General features: G+C 43.3%; 1 protein-coding gene across 2 annotated transcripts in view; it reads right to left on the bottom strand.

Moving 5' to 3' along the window:
- Positions 1-22301, bottom strand: part of PCSK6 (proprotein convertase subtilisin/kexin type 6) — a 191083-nt gene that overhangs the window by 23925 nt on the left and 144857 nt on the right. The window contains exons 14-15 of one of the 2 annotated variants that reach the window (XM_042988221.1): positions 2147-2326; positions 1942-1980 (exon numbers count right to left, since the gene is read on the bottom strand). In XM_042988221.1, the coding sequence (XP_042844155.1) occupies positions 1942-1980; positions 2147-2326 (219 nt within the window). The remainder of the gene's footprint in view (positions 1-1941; positions 1981-2146; positions 2327-22301) is intronic. The other variant, XM_042988222.1, reaches the window with a different exon arrangement.

Below are 22301 nucleotides of genomic sequence, written 5' to 3' on the forward strand. Positions count from 1 at the left end.
TCTCTGGCACAGAGGGCCCAGGTGGAGTACCACCAGGCTGCACTCATCACCCCTGTGCACCTCTGCCCATGCCAGTTCTCCAAATTCTTAAGAACCTTCTTCCTAGTATAACCACCCCGGAAAATCCCTGCTTCAACCTGCTGCACCTCTGTGCTAAAACTGCAGAAAGCTGATAATAATCATGGGCCTACCTCAGAATCACCCTTCCCTCCACCCTGTCTCTTTCCCTGAGTTTCTGCCCTGAGGCTTATCTGTGACTGAGCTTCTGGAAGAGGCATGGACAAGCCCTTGAAAGTGGAATCTTTTTTATTTTTTATATATTAAAAAAGATCTTTTTTAAGTTTATTTATTTGAGACAGGCAGAGACAACATGAGTGGGGGAGGGGTAGAGAAAGAGGGAGAGACAGAGAGAATCCCAAGCAGACTCTGCACTGTGAGCACACAGCCCGATGAGGGGCTTGAAATCATGAAATTGTGAGATCATGATCTAAGCTGAAGCTGAGAGTCAGACACTTAACCCACTGAGCCACCCAGGCGCCCCTTGACTATGGAATCTAACATGGCTGCTTCCTCCTCCCCTGCTCCTCCTCCTCCTTCTTCCCTTCTCTCCCATTGCCCTCCACATCACCCCACTCTTGCTCTCTCCCCATCTATGGCTCTACCTGCTGTTACTGGCCTGCCCATCCCACTTACCCCAAGATTGTAGGGACCTTCCCCGAGAGTCAGGAACACTTTCCATTCCCACAGAGACATCCTCTATCCATCTAGGCCATACTTGGGAAAGACTAAGTGACTGGGGCTACAGGGCAGTCATATTGTGAGATTCCAGGACAGTGTAAGGGTAGAGTCAGTAGCAGATTTTAAGGGAAAAAAAATCAGTCCTTTATTAATAATTACTGAATCTTGCCACCATTTATAAATCGCAGGGGGAAACAGAGCAGATTAATCCATACATAATTCAATGCTCCATTTTAAAGGAATGGTAGAAGAAATTTAAAATGGAATCAACCGTAATTTATGCTTGATATGTATCAGTGGAATTCTCCATTTTGTTACTTTTCTTTTTTCAGAAGCTATTAGATAATTCAAAACATCAATATCCTTAGATATCACCCATCATTTATCAAACAGCTGTAATATTTAGCTAAGCAAAATATGCCCAACCAGAAACACTCAGCTTCTCACAAATCACTGTGGGTTGGTGCAGAGGGAAAGGAACAGCTTTCTACCTAATGTGCTAATCATGACTGCACCCAGCCCAGAGGCTAGATATGCCGAAAGCCCTCTCCAGGCTGCTGCCTCCATGCGGGCGCTGGAGGTCCAGAGCCAGGGGCACCTCCCACCTCCCAGCAATGGTATGGCTGGAGAAGAAGCATTTGCATGAGGCATCTTTACTTTCTGTGAGATTTTTTTTTTTGTTTAAGTAGGCTCCACACCTAGCATGGAGCCCAATGCATGGCTTGAACTCATGACCCTGAGATCAAGACCTGAGCTAAGATCAAGAGTCGGATGCTCAACTGACTGAGCCACCCAGGTGCCTCTCCTGTGAGATTCTTAAGTCCCTTCCAGTGGCATCAGTTATCTACTGACATTCGGAGCTAAGACTCTCTCCTGGAGTCTGCATCCCAGCTCTCAAGGCCAGTCAAGACCAGCATTGCAAGTTCCTCTCCTGGCTATCTGGCTATGCTCATTCAACTCAACCTTTCTGGGCCCATTTCGACCCTCGTCCTTCCCACATTCTGGCCATAGGGACAGAAAGTGGATGGATTTGAGAGGGTCAGGAGGTTGAGGCATGAGACGAGGGACTCTGAAATAAGTGGGTGCCCCAGGAGGGGGCTCATTAACCAGGAGGCAAGTCCCAGTTCTGGTTGGGCATATAGAACCTTCTGTTTCCCAGCCTTGTAAGGTTGGAGAATACTTACTGGTTCGAAGCATACTTACTGGTCTGTAAGATATTAGGAGAGCCGTGGGTGGAAGGAGCTGTGTGGGTGTAAATTGCCATCATTATTACAACTTCCAGGAAGGGAGGAAGACCTACCATCACAATCCCCGCCTTTGCCAGGTATAGCCCCACGTTTTAAGAGCCAACAGTGGAAAACCAAAACTCGCTGAGGTTTGCCATCTCCCTCGGCTTCGGGTTCATTACCTGTGTAGTCTTCTTCATCCTCAGGAACCTCGGCCTGGGGTGGTGACAGAGCGGCCTTGGGTGGCTCCAGCTCCGGGGTCGAAAGCTCCAGCATCCGAGAGCGAGACTGATGGGAAATGAAAGTGTTGTATGGGTGCTCCGCCGTGCCATACAAGATGAGGCTCCATTCTTTCAATTTCCCTGGAAGACACCAAGCCCAGAGTTACCGGACAGCCATGAAACCTCCCTCAGAAAGTCCTTGAGGCGCCTGGCCCAAGGCTGCCATCACTCACAGAAGAGCCAGGCGCAGGGCTCCGCCTGGGGGGCTCTTCATCCACCATCTAGTCACCGGAGAACCAAGGACGTGCCGACTGCCCAGGCCATGTTCTCTGTCCCCCAGTCTCACCATGGCTCTGTTGATTGGCTTCCTTGCCCTCTGGACTATCCAGTGGGTGGACCTGGGGCCTGGCCCTGAGCCTTGTCCCATTTCCTTCCAAATGTGAAAGCTGGATTCCATATACCGAGGAGTCCTGCAATTTGGATCCTTGACCCTGGATCACACGAAGATTGGTCTTGGGATCCTTCCTATGTAGCCCGCCAAGGTGGGTGGGAAGTGTGGTAGGGTGGGAATAGCAGTGCAAACCCAAATGTCCCCAGATGCTGGGTGTAGAGAGGATGTCCTCAAAAACGGCAGGATGGGGGCACCTGGGTGGTTCAGTCAGTTGGGCATCTAACCCTTGATTTCGGCTTGGGTCACGATCTCTCAGTTCGTAAGTTCAACCCCCACTTCAGGCTCTGTGCTGGCAGTGTGGAGCCTGCTTGGGATTCTCTCTCTCTGCCTCTCCCCTGCTCATGCTTGCACACTTTCTCTCTCTTCTCTTTCTCAAAATAAATAAACTTAAAAAAAAAAAGCCGGGATGAATGGCACAGAGGCTGGATTGTGCATGGGGAAGTGAGAAGCTTGGGGAGGAGGGGTAAGGGCAGTGTGCCCAGCCATGAGTGAACAGGGATGGGGACCCCACCGTCTACTTCCATGTGGGAATGATGGCCCATGCTGCTAGGTCTTCCCAGGGGTACAGAGAAGTGGAAATCTGGCCTGCAATTTGTAGGTGAAATCCCTGATCTTATAAAACACAGTAGAAGCCAAGTTAGATATGCCTGGGGCTGGCCCAGCTACACGCACCATGGGTCTGAGCTTCCCTTCCTAACTATGTGTTCCCAGCATTCAGGGAGGTGAGACCATATTGAGGAGGTCATTGCTGTTATTCTTGTGCAAATGAGAGGCTGAGGTCCAATGTGGCCAGCAGGGGACACACTGCTCATGCTGAAGGACTCACTGCCTCTCCACCCCAGCAACCATGCAGCTGTGAGCCACCTCAATGAACCCTCATGACAGGCCACGGTGACCCAAGCTAGGGACAGTGTCTTTGCCAGCTTTGCATCTGTGTCAGCTGGGAAAAATCTCTGGCTTCCTCTTCATTTTCTATCATTGGGTTTCTTGGCAATCGGAATGCTTTAGGTGACGGGAATTATTGCTCTGATTAGTCCCTAAGTGATTTGTGTTTTTATTGTCGCTTCTGTTCACACTATTTCACTTCTTTCTTCTGAATGGCAGGCCATCTGTCTTTAGATATCTGTCTACACACTATTTTTGCCACATGGTCAGCTCTGCCGGTATAACTTTATCTTTTATTCCAGTTCCAGGAATCCCTTGGACTCCCTAAATTCTACAACACGGGCTCCTGCTTGTCCACATACCCCAGAAGCCTGTGGGCTAAAACCCATACTGTCCTAGGAGGACAGAGGCAGGACTGGCCTGCAAATACCAGGCCACACTTAAAACTTACTGTGTTGTACCCCCCTTTTTTTTTAAATTTTTTAATGTTTAATTATTTTAGAGAGAGAGACAGAGTGCAAGCAGGGGAGGGGCAGAGAGAGAGCGGAAACACAGAATCTGAAGCAGGCTCCAGGCTCTGAGGTGTCCACACAGAGCCCGACACGGGGCTCAACCCCATCAATGGTGAGATCATGACCTGAGCAGACTTAATGGACTGAGCCACCCAGGTGCCCCTTATTGTGCTCTTCTTAATGGTGTCTGATTTTGATTCAGTTACACAACGCAGCACAGAGCCACACTCTAGCCAACCAAGGTCCCAGGCCCCGAAAGCCTGCAGCCCTCAAGCTGTTCCAAGTCAGGCCCCACGTCACCTGGGCCTTTCCCGGACTGGCCAGGGCTAGAGGATGCAGGTCCTTGAATTTGCAAAAATATTCCTGAGCTATTTCCCAGTACATGGACTTCCAAAGGGCCTGGTTCTTTTAGACACTCCGTGACCATTTCCCTAACACCATGAGAAGCACTTCACCCGGGTGCAGGTGCAGAAAACACAGTCCCTGATTATGAACTGTCATCCGTTCTCAACTTCTGAAGACCAAATTAGAGCCAGATTTCAAAACCACAGAGGAGCCGGGCACGTTAACTGCAGGGTGAGGAACCGATTAAGGGGGAGCACGAGGACCACACGACAGGGAACAAGGCTCTGTAAGCTGTCATTTGAGTCAAGACCTGTTTCCGCCCTGTATCGTGTCTCCCAAAACACCCACGAAAGCCCTCACCACTAAAATTAGACTCGTATTTTCAGATATGGCTTTGGTAGGACAAACAAAAGAGGCTGCTCTGAGCTCAGGATCAGCAAGCACCCGGCGGAGGGAGGGGGAGCAGGAGGAATTCAAAGAAACCAAGACAGTAGATCCTCAAAGTTCTCAGCACAAGGAGAAAAATCATTTTTTTTCTCTGTGTGTGTGTGTGTGTGTGTGTATGAGACAATGGATATTGACCCACTTATTGTGGTAACTACATACAATCTAGGTAAGTCAGGTCATTATGCTATACATCATAAACTTTTTCTTCTTTTTTTAAAATAGTTTCTTTTCGGGAAGCCTGGGTGGCTCAGTCAGTTGAGTGACGAACTTCGGCTCAGGTCATGATCTCACGGTTTGTGAGTTCAAGCTCCGAGTTGGGCTCTGTGTTGACAGCTCGGAGCCTGGAGCCTGCTTCTGATTCTCTCTGCCCCTCCCCCATTCATGCTCTGTCTCTGTCTCAGAAGTAAATAAACATAAAAATTTTTTTTTAAATAGTTTCTTTTCTTTTTTTTTTAATGTTTATTCATTTTGTGGGGGAGGGGCAATGAGAGAGAGGGGGACAGAGTTTCCACAGAGGGCTCTGTGCTGACAGCAGAGAGCCGATGCTGGGCTTGAATTCATTGTGCAAGATCATGTCAGACCCTTAACCGAATGAGCCACCCAGGTACCCCTGTACATCATAAACTTCTACAATGCTGAGTGCCAGTCATATCTCAATAAAACTGAAAGGAAAAAAAATATTAAGAAACCAGCAGGAGGAGCTGCCTTGGGGTGGTAGGAGGGGAGGCTGCAGTTCAGGAATAGGAAAGAAACTTCATTTTTACTGTATTCCCTTAGGGACTGTTGGATTTTTGTTTTGTTTTGTTTTTAAGCCACAGCATTTGTTACCTTTCAGATATATAATTAAAAATTTGTTTTTTAATGTTTATTTATTTTTGAGAGAGAGAGACACACAGAATCCAAAGCAGGCTCCAGGCTCTGAGCTGGCAGCACAGAGCCTGATGTGGGGCTTGAATCTACAAACTGTGAGATCATGACCTGAGCCGAAGTTGGACACTTAACCGACTGAGACACGCAGGTGCCCCTCACATATAAAATTTGAGAAGAAATCTAAGTTTAATGAAGAAAAGGGGGGGGGTTGTATACTCAAAGAAAAAACATTAAAAAAACAGGATATTTGGGGCTTTGGGTTTATGTTTCTGAATAAGTAATAAATATGAATGAATATGAATAGCTAAAAATCCAAAAGTATAAAAGGGAATATGGTGGAAGTCTCCCTCTAGCCCTGTCCCCTGGCCACCATCTTTCTCATCACAAGCAACCCCATTACTTGTTTCTTATGTACCGTTCCAGAAGCATTTTATTCTTTTTATTCTTTACCAAGCAGATATGAGCATATATATTTTGTCCTGTCCCCTTTATCAACACACCTGCTACACCTTCTGCACCTTGCTTCTTCCATTAGCAAGGCATCTCGGTGACCTTCCCATCCCTGCAGCAGAGAGACATTGAATCATTTAACAGTCTCCTACTGGTGGGCATTTAGGTTGTTTCCAATTTGCAATTACGAACAGTGCTATAACCTTGGTCACATGAGGAGGGGCCCGGAGAGGTAGAAAGAGGTGTGTGTGGCCCGGTCCCCAGTGTCAGCTCCCTCCACGCTAACCATCCCCAGAGTTTGCCCTCGCTCTGGGGGAGATGAGACATGTGAATGTGGAAGAACCACAGAAAAGTAGAAGGAGAACATAGCTGGGGCTACCCCAGAGCAGAGACTGGGTCCACACTCAACAGAACTGCCATCCAGGGGCAGGACGATTGAAAAACGTTGGCCTGCTTTGGACAAAGCATTTAGCCAGAATGTATTATTTACTATTCAGGACACTCAGCATGCCTGTTCAAGTTTACTGGGACAAAAAACCAAGCAGTTCCATTAATTCCTTAATTTCCAGCAGGGAGGTCTTAAAAGACATCCAAATCCAAATTCTTTGGTTTTTCTTTCCATCAGCCTCCTGAGATTGTAAAGAAAGAACAACAAATCCACCTGCTTAGCTGCTTGGGGCCAGCACTGTCAGGACTCTGCCTCCAGATGTCACCAGCAAAGCCCAGGCAACAGTAATTGTGTCCCAGGCACACGATAATCCTGGCTAATGCCAATAAATGGCTTTATCATCATTCACTATCTTCAGTGCAGCATTTCCCCTTGATGAATTGAATTGGTAATGAACAAACAGGATTATTCCTATTATCCAAAGGAAGAACCAGAATTAAGGAAGACTATGGTTGAATTTGCCAATAGGAAAGTACCAGCAGTAATAAAGCTTTTCTTTGCCTCATATTTTGAGTGAAGCATTAAAAATCCTTGAGAGGGGAATTTACAATTGGAGACAAAGAGGGTAGAAGTGGGGGAAAGTTTTTGTTAGGCTAAGAACTCTGAGCTAATACTTTTGAATTCTTGGGTTTTCTTTGGGCATAAGAAGTTATTAACAATAAAGAATTTATTAATCCTCCCCCGCCCTTATATTGAAAACATGCAGGGAGAAATTCTTTAGTCAAAACATAGTAAAGAAAGAGAGGCCAAAAAAAAAAAAATTAAGAAAGAAATACATTTCAGTCTCCGCCCTCCCTCCAGCCCCAACCCAGTGGGAGTTTTTTCCACATAAGGGCCAGTGAACCTGACTTACAAAGTTTATGAAGTTTAATGAAGAGGTTTTGGTGGAAGGAATAAAAAAGGCTCACCTCCATCTGTTTATAAAAATATACAAAAACACTTTAAAGGGAGGATTTTATGGTATGTGGATTATAGTTCACTATATTTCAATAAAGCTATTATATGAAATACTGTATATATATATGTATACACACACACACACACATACACACGTGTGTATTATAGACAGAGAGAAACCCCAACATTTACTCAATAAATTTAACACATAATTAAAAATGCACTTTAAGTCCACATTATGGCAACTAAGAGGGAGGAGAATAAAGGGAATTTAGGAAACAACGTGGAAAGGACAAGGAAGAGCGTCCACACATGTGGGCCACCATGTGTGCGCATGTAGGCGCACACACACGCACACCTGTGCATGTTTCCCTCAGAGCCCAGTGCAAGACAGGGGGGATGAGAGAATCTTCCCTACAATCTTGTAGTCATAAAAAACATTAAAGATGGTATTTTCAGTACCCGGAAAAGGATCTAAGAATCCTAAGTGCTAGTGTTCATTTAGGTGAAGGTAGACCAAGTACAAATTCGGTAAAAGAACAATAGTGGTCCTGTACGGCAATGCACAAAATAGCATTTTCCTTAATGGCTCCCTAAGGTTAGGTAGGATACCATCTTTTTAACGTTTTTTTTTTTTTTTTTTTTTTTTGCTTTTTTCAAAGTAATGAATTAACAGTTTGAAAAGTCAAGCAATGGTACACAGTCTAGACCAATGGTACACAGTCTAGTCTTTCCGTTACCGCCCCCTCCCTCTCTGAGTCCTTTTTTGGGACACGGTATCTTTTCACACTCAGAGCGTCTATTCTAGCACTTAGTACCTCATTGCTTGATTAAATGTGTGTATGCTATGTCCTGGTTTCTCAGGTTTTTTTTTTTAAGTTCATTTATTTATTTTGAGAGAGAAAGAGAGAAAGAGAGAGGGAAGAGAATCCAACAAGATGCACACTGTCAGTGGAGAGCCCAATGCGAAGCTCCATCTCACGAATGTCAGATCAAGACCTGAGCTGAAATCAAGAGTCAGATGCTTACCCAACTGAACCACCCAGCGCCCTTGGTTTCTCGGTTTTAGACACCATCCAGTGACATCCTACCTAGGATATGGAGAAGAAGCCCCACTCTCACGCCATCCCTCATATACTCACATCCTTCCCCATATACCCAACACTCTGTTGACATGATTTCTTACTGGGTCAGTATTCAGTGTCTTCTCCCCCACCTTCCTCCCATTTCATTTTGTGGGAGATTTCCTCAGGGATTCTAACCTATCTATTGACTTCCTAAGTTTTGCCTCACACTTAAAATTTTCAAAGTATGTATCTGGTTCTCCCAATGTTCTTTTTTTATAATACAGAATCCTGTTCTTGGTTTATAGATGAAATATTTTCTCTTCTCTTCCCTGAGGACACCTATGAGATAACGGAATTTATATATTGGTCTCTGCCCTAGTTCCTGGTACAGAGCTCCTGAGACCCTTGTTATTTCCTAAGTGATAAGGACAATAGGAACATCTCTTGTTAAAACATTTGTCTTTGACCCTGTCCCTAACTCAGGACTCCTAAAACCCTTGCAAACTCCTAAGTGATAATAAGGAGCATCCTTTGTTCTCTGGAAGTGACTCTGGGCGAGCTCCTGGATGAGGGTTGGTCACCAAAAAGACTAAGCTAAGATTAGTAGCTTGGAATCTTCAGCCCTGCCCCCAACTTCTCTAGGGAGGGGCTAAAAATAAAGATAGTAACGGACTATGCCTATATGAGAAAGCCTCCTTAATATCCCAACAGTATGTGGTTTGGTGAACTTCTAGGTCGGCAAACACACACCAGGAAAATGGCGCACCCCAACTCTGCACGGATGGAAGCTCCTACTCTCAGGGCCCTGCCAGACCTCGCCCTGTGTATCTCTTCATCTGGCTATTTATCTGTATACTTTACCATTTCCTTTAACAAATGGATAAGTGTAAGTAAGAGCTTCCCTGAGTTTTGGGAGTCATTCTCCCAAATTAAATGCATCCCAAGAGGAGGTCTTTAGAGCACCCATCTCTGGCTGGTAGGTCAAAAGCACAGGTGATAACCCAGACTTGTTACTGGCTTCTGAAGTGTATGTGAGTGTGTAAGGGGGAGCCAGGGGCAGTCTTGTGGGACTGGGCCCTTAAGCTGTGGGATCTAACTCTATCTCTGATGGTGTCAGAACCAAGTTAAATTGTAGGACGTCCAACTGGTGTGACTGAGAATTGCTTGTTGTGGGGGGAAAAAAACACACATTTGGCGACCAGAGGTGTCGGAGGTGAAGTGTTTTGTGTGAATAGTAGACACAAGGAGGAACACAGACTAGGGAATAACTGGTGTTCTCCCTACACAGGGGAACTAAATTTTTCTATTTTGTAATACCAATTAAAGTCAGTTGAGTGTCTGACTTTGGCTCAGGGCATCACTGTTCATGAGTTCAAGCCCCAAATCAGGCTCGCTGCTGTCAGCGTGGAGCCTACTTGGGATTCTCTCTCTCCCTCTCTCTCTCTCTGCCCCTCCCAGGCTAGCACTCTCTCTCTTAAAAATAAGACAAACATTACAAAAGAAACAATTATAGTTTTTCTGCCTTGCTCCTTCCCCTCCAAGTTTCTTCTCTGTTCGAGTTTGTTTCTGTTTTAATGTCAGATAATTTCCTCAAATGTCTGGTGGTCCTTGTACTGAGGTGTGCCTCAGTAGTGAGGCACTACAAAGCTGATTGACAGTTCTGTGTGCTGGAATATGGAAACGTATTTTTTTGTTTGTTTCTTCACTTTGTACACGGCCAACTTGCTGGCTTGTGCAATATGAGAAAGGAAATGCCATCACAGTGTATGAGGTGGCTCAGATGTACACAACATTTACATAGTAAATGTGAACACTTCCCATCAGAAACAATGGAGGTCAGAGCAAAGCATATCTTTACACCACTGAAATTTAAAAAAAAAACACTGCCGACCCAGAATTCCATAAAATGAAAATACTATTTACGACTAGGTGGATACATGGAAACATCACAATGATTTCCGTGAAAGCACAAAGTCAATGTGTCAACAAAGGAGCAAACACACACATTTTTCAAAACAAACAAATAAAATTGGTTGAAATAAAGACTTTTTTTGAAATAAACCTAAGCTGAGCAAACTCATGGCCAGCAGGCCAACATGATAAGAAATGATAAAGGAAATTCTTCAGGCAGAAGGAAAATGATACCAGATAAAAAACTGTATCTATAGGAAAGAATAAAGAACACCAGAAATGGTAAATATGTGGATAAAGAAAAAGAGTAGCTTTTTTCCTTCTCTTACTTTCTTTTTTAAAAAATGTTTATTAAAAAAATTTTCAATGTTTATTTCTGAGAGAGAGAGAATGAGCAGGGGAGGTGCAGAAAGAGAGAGGGAGACACAGAAGCCAAAGCAGGCTCCAGGTTCTGAACTGTCAGCACAGAGCCTGATGAGGGGCTCGAACTCACAGACAGTTGTGATCATGACGTGAACCGAAGTCGGACACTTAACCGACTGAGTTACCCAGGCGACCCCTTCTCTTTCTTTAAAAGACAAAGACCGCGTAAAGCAAAAATATCACTGTCTGATGGAGTTGGTAATATAGAGAGAAGTAAAATATATGAATTATAGCACAAAGTGGGGAGTTGGAGAACAGAATGACACTGTCATTAGGCTCTTAAATTTGTGAAGGGTGAAGTCCGTGCGATATTAATTCTAAGTAAACTGTAATATATTAAGGCTACATATCGTAATCCTTAGAGTGAACACACAAATATTGCTAAAAAGCCAAGAAGGAAATAAATGTAATATTCAAAATTATTTAATACCTTCCCTCCCAAAAAAAGGCACAAGAAGAGAAACCTTTTCAATATTGTTGGATTTAGTTTGTTAACATGGTGCTTGGAATTTTCATATTAATGCTCCTGAGTGAGACTGGCTGAAAATTCTCCATTCTCATACTGTGCTGTTGGGATTTGGCACCAAGGATATACAGGTTTCATTAAACCACTGGGGATCATTTCCCCTTTTTCAACTGTCTCAAAGAGTTTACAGAATATTGATATTATTTCTTCCATTTGAATGTTTAGTAGAATTTGCCAGTTCATGTATCTGGTGAATTGTTATCCTTGAGTTTTCTTTTCTTTTTTTTTAAATTAAATTTTTTTTAATGTTTATTTAGTTTTGAGAGAGAGACAGAGTGTGAACAGGGGAGGAGCAGAGAGAGAGGGAGACACAGAATTTGAAGCAGGCTCCAGGTTCTGAGCTGTCAGCACAGAGCCCAACGCCAGGCTTGAACCCACAAACCACGAGCGTGAAATCATGACCTGAGCCAAAGTCGGACACTTAACCAACTGAGACAACCAACTGAGTTTTCTTTTAAATTATATAATCAATTTAATAGGATAGTTTCAATCTTTATTTTTTTTCTTGTGTCAGTTTTACTAAGTTGTATTTTTTTCTTGGAATTTGCTCATTCCACTTAAAATTTCTTTTCTTTCTTTCTTTTTTTCTTTTGGTCACAAGTTTATAATACCTTCTTACAACAATTTTAATGTATACAGGATTTATAATAATGTTCCTCATTTTCATTCCTGAAATGATATATTCTCAGTTTTTTCCTTGACTGATCCTCCTAGAGGTTTATCAATTTTATTCGTCTCCTCAAAAAACTAACTTATGGTTTTCTTGATTCTCTCTTTCATATTTTTGTTTTCTAGTTCACTAATTCCCGCTATTAAAAAAATTCTTTCTTTCCTCTTTCTTTGCATTGACGTTTTTGGTCTTTCTCTACCATCTCAAGCTGGATGCTTAGCACATTCATTTTTAGCCTTTTGTCCTAATGCATAAATTTCCCTCACTCCACAACTTTCCTGGCATTCCACTTGTTGGGATATGTACTATTTTTATTATCATGTAGTTCTATATATTTTCTAATTTACATTATAATCTTTTTCTTTTGACACATGGGTTATTCGGAAGCATTTTTCAATTTTCAAATGTATGGGCTTTTTCTAAGTCATCTTTTTCTTTTGATTTTTAACTTAAGTGCAATGTCAGAGAACAGGGTTTATATGCTACCAATCCTTAGAAATATGCTGAAGCTTGCCAACCAGCCCACTACGTGGCTGATTTTCATAAATATTCCATTTATGCTTGAAAAGAAATTTTATTCTTCGGTTGGTGGGTATAGACCCACCAATAGACCCATTAGACAGACCCATTAGATATAACTTGTCAGTTGTGATGTTTGAATCCTATATTCTTGAATCCTGTTTTATCTATCAAATATATTTGAGCATGTTAAATCTCCTACTTAGTGTGTGTTTGTCTTTTTCCCTTTGTACTCGTAACAGTTTTTTGCTTTCTATGTTTTGAGGCCGTGTTAGAACTGAACCAAATCTTTTATCAATGTGTGGTAATACTCTTTAGAGCTAATGATGCTTTCTGTGCTGACATTTCTGCTTGTCTGATGTTAATATAACCACACCAGCTTTCTTTGGGATGGTATTTTCTTGGTATGTCTTTCTCCATCTGCTTTATTTTTTAATTTTTCTGGTTGTTTATTTGTTGTTTTTCTGTTTTAGAGACCCTTCTTCATAGTTCTTTGGGTCAGTTCCAGCAGGAAGCAGACAGCATAATTAAACGGGGATAATCCAAGGAAGCTTTAATAAAGAGACTGTTTACAAAGGTGTGAGCAGAACAAAACAAAGTTCCAACTTTGGATAGTGGAGTTCCCTGGGGCTAGTAACAGAACTGGTGTTAAGACCTAAGGTTACTTTATTCTACTGGCTAGGGTGGGGGGCAGGACTGTGACCCTGGGGAACTCTGGCTGCTGAGGGCAGCTGGAGGAAAAAATAAAATAAACTCATAAATAAATTTTTTTTCTCCCTCCATTTTCCTCTGGAGTTTTGCCTTGGCTGAACTTAACCGTAAGCCATAGGCAAAGAGTCTGAGATGACGCCAGCCTCCTAAGGCAGAGTGGGGTGGAGAAAAATAGACAATGGGGCTGGTAGACACCAGAAACACACTTGGCACGAGAGAAAATATATTTTTTAAAAATCTAATATGACAATTTTTGTCATCTAAATGAAGCAATTAGTCTATTTACCTTTACTGAAACTAGGACTTCTTTTGAACCACTTGTTTTATGTGTTCTGCCATAGGGTTCTTTTTTCTTGTTTTTCCTTTCATGCCCTGAGGTCCCAGCTTTATGCAGGTGCTATAAAACTCTCTAGGTGGGCTCCCCAGATTCAGCGAATATCCTAAGGCACAAGCCACCATCAATCCTCCATTGACCTGACTGTCAACATGTCAATCAGCATTTAAAATTGTTTTCTGTGAGCAAGCAAGGACTAGGAGTCTGTAACAACTTTTAACATTTCAATTCGGTCTTTGATTTGGTCATTTGTTAGCAATTTAGAAAAAAGATTTACCTTAAAATTTTTTTTTTAACATTTATTCATTTTTGAAAGGCAGAGAGAGACACAGTGCGAATGGGGGAGGGGCAGAGAGAGAGGGAGACACAGAAACAGAAGCAGGCTCCAGGCTCCGAGCCATCAGCACAGAGCCCAACACGGGGCTCGAACCCACAAACCGCAAGATCATGACCTGAGCCGAAGTCGGCCACTTAACCGACTGAGCCACCCAGGTGCCCCAAGATTTACCTTATATTATAACAAAAACAAAACCAAAACCATTGTGGAGAAAACCAAATCATAAACAACCTGGAATGGAAAAAAAAATATCAAAACTCTGGAGGAAAATCTTAAGATTATCTTCAAAAAATTAAAGGTCAAATAGCACATGAGGAAAAATATTTATAGGAACTATGACACATGATGGGCTATTACATCTGTATTTTACATGGAGTACTTTCTCAGCAGTGAGGGGGGCCTGGGTGGCTCAGTAGGTTGAGCATCTGACTTTGGCTCAGGTCGTGATCTCATGGTTCCTGTGTTGGAGCCCTGCATGGGGCGCTCTGCTGTCAGTACAGAGTCCGCTTCAGATCCTCTGTCCCTCTCTCTCTGCCCCTCCCCTGCTTGTCCTTTCTCTTTCTCAAAAATAAACATTAAAAAATAATAATAACAACAGCAGTGAGACGTCTTGGGACAAAAACAGAAATGGCAATTTTCTAAAGAAAAAACACACTCTGTACACAAATATTTGGAAAAAAGTGTTCATCCTCATTAGTAATTATCACAATGCAAATTAAGGAGAGATATCATTTATTTCCTCTAGAGCTGGCCAGTGAGTGTGCCTGATGAGATTACAAATTGGTTCAACTATTTTGAAAAGCAAATCTGTAACAGGCATCAAAAGTAGATATGCTTCCATCTCTTACTTGTCTGGTGAATGGTCCCCAGGAAATAATTTTAAATTTAGGAGAAAGCCTTTTGCACTAAGCTGTCCATTTATAATAGAGAAAAAAAAAAAAAAAAAGGAAAATAGCCTGCATGTCCAACAATAGATGCATGGCTCAAATAAATTATGGTGTTTCTACTTGGTAAAGTTTTATAAAAAAAAAATGCTGCTTACAAAGGATGTATAATGATATTAAAAGATGCTTGATATGCAAGTCATACAAAGAAATCCAAAGTTATGAATGCAGCCTGGTTAGAACTCTATAAAATGTCAGGAAACAGAACACCAAATAGAAATATAGATGTATTTTTGAACATGACGTGTTTCTGGGGGAAAAAAAAGGCAAATGTTCAAAAATTAAATGCACTTATATATTTGGTCGTGGCTCTGGCTGCCAGAATATTGCCCAGTGTGGGCAGCATGGACCTCCAGGTACATCTTTTTTTTACATTTATTTATTATTGAGAGACAGAGCAAGACAGAGCATGAGCATGGGAGGGGCAGAGAGAGGAGGAGACACAGAATTTGAAGGAGGCTTCAGGCTCTGAGCTGTCAGCACAGAGCCTGATGTGGGGCTTGAACCCACCAACTGCGAGATCATGACCTGAGCTGAAGTCGGATGCCCAACCGACTGAGCCATGCAGGCACCCCTCCAGGTACATCTTTGTACCTAGAGGCTGATTGATGGTACAGGAATGTGACAGAGGAGTTTTGGGGAAGCTCTTTCTCTTCTCCATGCCAATTGATTTTTCATTTTCAACCACATTTAGACTATTATGTGCAAAAATGAAATATTAAAGAAAAAAATATCATCTTTTTATTACGTTCACCATCAGGAGATATGAAACCAACTGGCAATGCCGTGACTCATAACCATGCACAACGGCGGTTGGATTGTCCCCTCACCTATCTGAAGTAGGAATGTTTGTTTTTTTCTTGCACTAGGAGACCTGGGGGATGGCGAGGAGAAGGGAGGCAAAAAGACCAACTGAAACATAGCGAAGCAAATGGGGTTAGAAGTGGGACTTTTGGATAGCTGTGTGTATAGTGACTGTTTGGAAACTTTACTGAAATCTTCAGTTCTGGTTGTTTTTTTTTTTTTTCATTTTTTTAATGTTTATTTATTTTTGAGAGAGACAGAGACAGAGTGTGAACAAGGGAGGGGCAGAGAGAGGGAGACACAGAATCCGAAAACAGGCTCCAGGCTCTGAGCTATCAGCCCAGAGCCCGACACGGGGCTCCAACTCACAAGCCATGAGATCATGACCTGAGATGAAGTTGGACGCTTAATCAGCTGAGCCACCCAGGCGCCCCTGGTTTTTTGTGTTTTTTTAAAAATTAATTAATTAATTAATTTAGGGAGAGAGCTCAAGCAGGGGAGGGGCAGAGAGAAAATGGGAGAGACAAAGAATTCCAAGCAGGCTCTGTACTGTCAGTGTGGAGCCCCATGGGGGGCTCAAACTGCAAGACCACTACCTGAACAAAAGGTCACTTAACTGACTGACTTTCTTTTAAGTAGGCTTCTTGACTAGCGTGGAGTCCAACACTGGGCTTGAACTCAAGCCCCTGAGATCAAGACCTGAGCTGAGATCAAGTCAGACGCTTAACCGAGGGAGCCACGCAGGCGCCCCTCTTCAGTTCTGTTTCAAGAGAAGCAGGAGTGATACTCTAGAATCCTACTTTCCAGAAATGAGAGTTCAGTGACAAACTTGAAAGCCGGCACAGAAGGCACATGCTTTGAAATCTGACTTTCTTCCTAGCCGTCAGGACAAGATAGATTGAGCCCTGGATCGCAGATTGCAAAATTTCAACTCCTCTTGGAAGCGGAGATGAGCCCAAAACAGATGTCAATTAAACAGCAGTCAGTAAAACAATAATAAAACGAGAACAGCTCTCCTCTTAGGAAGAAATGACTGAAAGAGCTAACTAACTGAAAGGAAATCAGAAAACCATGGAAATTTAGATGGTGAAAAAAGGAAAATTGCAGTCACATAGGAGAGACTAATTTCTTCCACTTTTAACTGATTATTAAATGTTTTTACTGAGTGTGCACAGCCGAAAAGAGAACTGATTAAAATTCTATGAGCTCTTGATTTAAACAAGGTTCATGGGTGCACGCACATTCAGTCATCCAACAACTATTCACGGACTGTGCTCAAAGTGCCCGGCACTGGGGGCGGGAGAGACGAAAGCCTGAGCAATGTGCTTCAGAAGGCAAGCTTTGTCCGCCCACAGCAGAGTCACATTGGACTAGTTCTACCTATGACACTTTTGATCACCTCTGCCTCTGCAATATTTCATCCACATTATTGAAACTCACATTAGATCGGCCACCTGAACATGTGTTTTAGCCCAGGTTCCCTAGAAAATGGGAATCTGAGGCAAAGCCTGGGGACTGAGGCTTTATTGGGAGGTAGGATCCCAGGGCAACAAGAGTGGGGGATGGGTGGGTGGAGGAAGACAGGGGAGGGGGCAGGGGACAACCCCCCAGCAGGCTGCAGCTTCACAACAAAACAGCAGGGCCCTTGGCCAGGAGACATCCTTCAAAGAGGCTTTGTGGGACGCAGGGAAGGGCAAAAGCTCCCCACCCCCCCCACCCCTCCCCTCCATCTTTTGGGCAAACCTGCTGTGCACTTCCTGATGCGTCACCTGCCCCCTCCAGGAAGCTCAATCCTGGGGAGCCCAGATGTCACACTTCTTCTGGAAGTGGAAAGAAAAGTCACAGCCTCCCCAAGTCCTGCTGGGAAGTACCTGACTCCCCAGAGCCCCTGCAGCTCTTCCCTGTGTGGGAACAACTGTGCCCCAGCCCAGGCTTCACAGCGGGGGGGCAGGGGGGCTGCTCAGGAGATAAACTGGGGGCCAAACCTCTCTACCGGGCAAGAGGGGGGCCCAAGGGCAGAGGGGCTAAGCCAATCTGGAGAGGCATAGAACAGGTCCAAGTGCACTGATGGAATAAATTGTAATCATTACATGTGCTTGGAGATAGAAGGCATGAACTAGCACGAGTAATATTTGAAAAGAACCTTTTACCCTTGGCCTTTCTTTGGTCTTCCATCCAAGTGAGCACAGCATCTTGGTAAGATACTGTATAAGAGTATGAGGCAGAGTTGCAGAACTGGTGACATGTGACACATGTGATAGGTTCCAACATGGCTTAACATCAAGAAATACTTGGTACTTTTAATATTTCAGGCACTATGGTCAAACACCAATTGAAACCCTTAAAAAATCTCACAAGAATTTTTTTTTTCATATAAAATCTTCCTACATTTGAATCTCCTCCAGGCCTGTGAAGTACATACTATGATTCCCATCATGCACGTGCAGTGATGGGGGCTGAGAGGAGAGAGGGTCTGTGACCAGGCCAGCAAATGGCCCAGTTGGAACTCAGGCCACACCCACCAGAGACTCTGCCCTGGGCTCACCCCAAACAGGTCCCAACACCCATTTCCTGTGCCCAGGACCCCAGTTCATGTGGCAGCCTTGTCTTCCTCCTACCACCACCCTGTCAACTTCACTGTGGTTCAGGGTTGATCTTTATGGCGTGTCTGTCTGTGCCCCCTACAGCTAACTCTGCAGGTTCTGGCAAATGCACTCAAATTCTTCCTGAGCTTCTTTGATCTCGCCCTGGCTTCAACTTTCACGTTTGTGCTAAAAAGAGAACCAAAGATGGGATTCTGCAGAAGCGAGAGCAGGTGGAGTCGGGTGTCCTGGGCTGAGCTCCAAAGAAAGCCAAGATGTGTGAGAACTTCTAAAGTGGCTCTGACCCCGGAGAGCACACCGAGCACAGACACAAAGGCCCCTGAAAAGCCAGTCAGTTTGTGGTGTAGTTAACTCCTCACAGCAGTTTCAAAAGCAAGCTGTTGGTTAGCAAGTTTTGGTTCCTTTTGTTTGGGAAAAAAACATTGCTTAAGAAGACGAAAGAATAGAAATGTACCTGCTGAGTTCAAGACTTGCAAGAGAGTTTTTCCATTCGGTCTGTTGACTGGCCAGTGATCCAGCTTGCCCTCAGCACAGCAACCCTGAATTCTGTTGTTTCCAGATCCCTGGGTTCTCTATAAGCAGAGCCTCTTTAATTTTTCTCAAAGGCAGTAGGGCAGGTCTCTGCCAGTTACCTCTGGGCTGGAACTTTCCCGGAGGGCAAACGGATCCATTCCTAAAGGCTGTGGTTAGAACTACTGCAGGTGAGTGAGAAGGGGGAGGGAGGAGTGGGGGAGACAGGGACCCGAGTTTCCATGACAACCCACTATATGCCAGGTTGTGTTCGAAATGTTCACTCCCATCAGGTGCTCACAACACTCCTATGAGAGAATATTATTGGTCACAAGGTCTTCCAGCCAGTGTCTGTAGCTGGTACGGCCAGTATTGGGACCCAGGCCTTACTACATTCATGTTCTTTTCACCAAATCACACTGTGGTCCCAGGTGCAGAATACCTGGTTGAAATCTCGGGAACTTCTGCTTGTTGGCTTGCTCTCAGGACATTTACCCTCCCATGGTTTTTTTTGTTTGTTAGTTTGTTTTTTAATTTTTTTTAATGTTTATTTCTGAGACAGAGAGAGACAGAGCATGAGTGGGGGAGGGGCAGAGAGAGAGGGGGACACAGAATCTGAAGCAGGCTCCAGGCTCTGAGCTGTCAGCACAGAGCCCAACGCGGGGCTCAAACTCACAGACTGCGAGATCATGACCTGAGCTGAAGCCAGACGCTCAACCGACTGAGCCACCCAGGCGCCCCTTCCCTCCCATGTTTTAATTTATATTTTGTTCGGTTACTATGAAGACTGAATATCTTTTGTTGTTCACTGGTTATTTATATCTTTTCTTTATGAATTGTCTTTTTTAGGCTCTTTGATGATTTTTCTGCTAGGGTGCTTTGCATATTTTTTAGATTTTCAAACACTCTTTATATATTAAGGCTATCATAATGTAAAGCCCTGTTTGCCATCACCTAATTATGGGCGTTGAGATGTTAGAGATAAAGAAGGTGTCTGCCTGTGTATTGGAACTTTTTTATACCGGACATTGTTTTTTAACTCTATCTCTTGGATAAATGACTTTTTAGCATATTGAGAATCCAAATGATAACTGCTTGCTGGTTAGCAACATTTAGTCAGAAAAGGAGTTTGGTTTATTAATTAAGCAGTTAAACTGATGGCAATTACATGTTTACTCTTCTGAGTGGGCCTTGAAGAGAAATAAACCAATGATTTGTAAGAGCCCCTGATTGTGATGTCTAGTCCTGGCCGAGGTGGGGAGAGGGACCAAGGCTCTACTCAGAGATGGTTTTGCTTTGTTGGGATGAAGAGGAGTTGCAGGGTGGAGGACAGAGCACATTATAAGGTCTGAGCCTTGGTCATATACTGATTGAATGCATCTGCCTAAAGTATACCCATCCCAAAAGAGAGTCCTTGACCTATATGATTCCCAATAAGCAGTGGTGTGCTAGGACCACTTTGCCTTGGTGTATTGATTGAAAACATTTTCAGGGACTTTGTGAAACCTAGCCATTATTAAAAATTAAATGATAAAAGCTTATAGTTAAATTATATTAAGAACAAAGGTAAGAAATACTCAAAAGTCATCACTTCCTAATCATTTTACTGTATTTTGTCATTATCTATATTTTGGGAAGATTACCTATATACTATGGATCCCATGGAAATACTATATGATGAGGGAGCATGGGGCAGGCTGAGGGCAAAATACAAGCTACTGCCCTCCCTCCCCCCACATCCCAGGTGTGCTGTGTGTGATATTCCCCAGGCACTCCTGGCTGCCCAAGGACAAAGGAAAGGAAAGAAAATAAATGGTTAACTGATAGAGATCACAGTCATACAGGATGTGGGTCTCCATTAGTTTACAAATATCTTAGTAAATTATAAGAAAAAGGCAATCTTATCAACAGTCTAATCTCCAGAAACCTGTAGACTGGAGCCCCAATATCCCCCTGCCTAGTGCTATGGAGAACAAAGGCAAGAAGGAAAAGGCAGGTAAAATTAAATTTCCTTATAACCTGCAGCCCATTGACAAATACTTGAGGCAAATACAGAGTATGACATTTTTCCAGGAACCCCCTACCGTTCTAATGTTAATGCCTTACTAGAGGGAAAAACAACCTTAGCTTGACAATAGAAAGGCCTCGGTATCTTAGGAGTCCTCTTTAGCATAGCAAAGTCCCTCTGGAGGCCTCCCTTTAGACTCTACTTCCCCAACTTCATAGTATATAACTGGCCACTCTTCACAACCCCAGTGCAGCTCTTTCTGCCCACAGGTCCTGTTCCCGTGCTTTAATAAAATCACCTTTTTGCACCAAAGATGCCTTCAAGAATTCTTTCCCCCCAAACCTCATCACTATCTACTGATGGCTACTGTGCATCTCCTCTGAATTCTGCTCTCAGCGACATCATGTTGGTGGCTTGAATTCAGCCATGGTGGGAGCATTTACATGTGGAAATAGATAAACATTACAAAAAAGGGCTTGATTTACTGTGGATTTTCTGGACATATGAAAGTGAAGGAGGAGGAAATATTCATAATGTAGATTAAGCTTCAAAGGGCATTATATCTGTAGCCATTAAAGAACTGAGGAAATATTCTAGTGTTTGAAAACTATCATCCAATTCAGAAATGAAGTTGTCCATGCCCTTGGCAAATGAATCAGGTTCCACCTTCTATTTATGCCAAAGGAGTTGTTCCTTGCAATTGCAACCACAGATTGGCTAGAGATACAGGAGTCTGGCAAAAATCTCTGAATGTATTCTCTGAGAATCAAGAGCTATATGTAATTTACAATGAGCACAGTGTATCCTTATTATTATTTGTAAACTGCTTGCTACACATACTTTGTATCAGTAACATTTATAATATTGCACTAAGTATATATATGTATCTGTACATACTTGCCCCTGGAGTGCTAGTTGTTAAGTGTTTACCAGCACATAGAACAATGTGGGTCCACGGGTGAGTAAATGGGGAAGGGATGACAGTCCCCAAATAACACCCAAATAAACAAGCCTCTTAATTACCAGGTGACAGAGTCCTCAATTCAACTGCAATTTGTAAATGGGCTAGAGCAGAGGGCTGCAAACTATGGCCACAGACCCACCACCTGATTTTGAATAGTTATGCTGAAACACAGCATATGCATTCATTTACATATTTTCTATGGCTCTTTTCATACTATAATGGAAGAGCTGAGCCGTTGCCACAGAGACCAGAAAGCCTAATATATTTACTATCTGGCCTTTCACAGAAAAAGTTAGCAACCATCAGGCTTGAGTGAAGCGAAAAAGACCATCTGTGAATTACTAGAGTTCATCTAAAATATTTTAGAAATATTTTTCTAATTTTAATTTTATGGTTCTTTTTGCCAAGCAGAAGTTTCTAATTTTATGTGTATAAATCTACTAAAATAATAATCTCCTCTCCAAACGGTTAGCTAATTGT

The sequence above is a fragment of the Panthera tigris genome, chromosome B3 (genome assembly GCF_018350195.1).
Source record: "Panthera tigris isolate Pti1 chromosome B3, P.tigris_Pti1_mat1.1, whole genome shotgun sequence".
NCBI classification, from domain to species: Eukaryota; Metazoa; Chordata; class Mammalia; order Carnivora; family Felidae; genus Panthera; species Panthera tigris.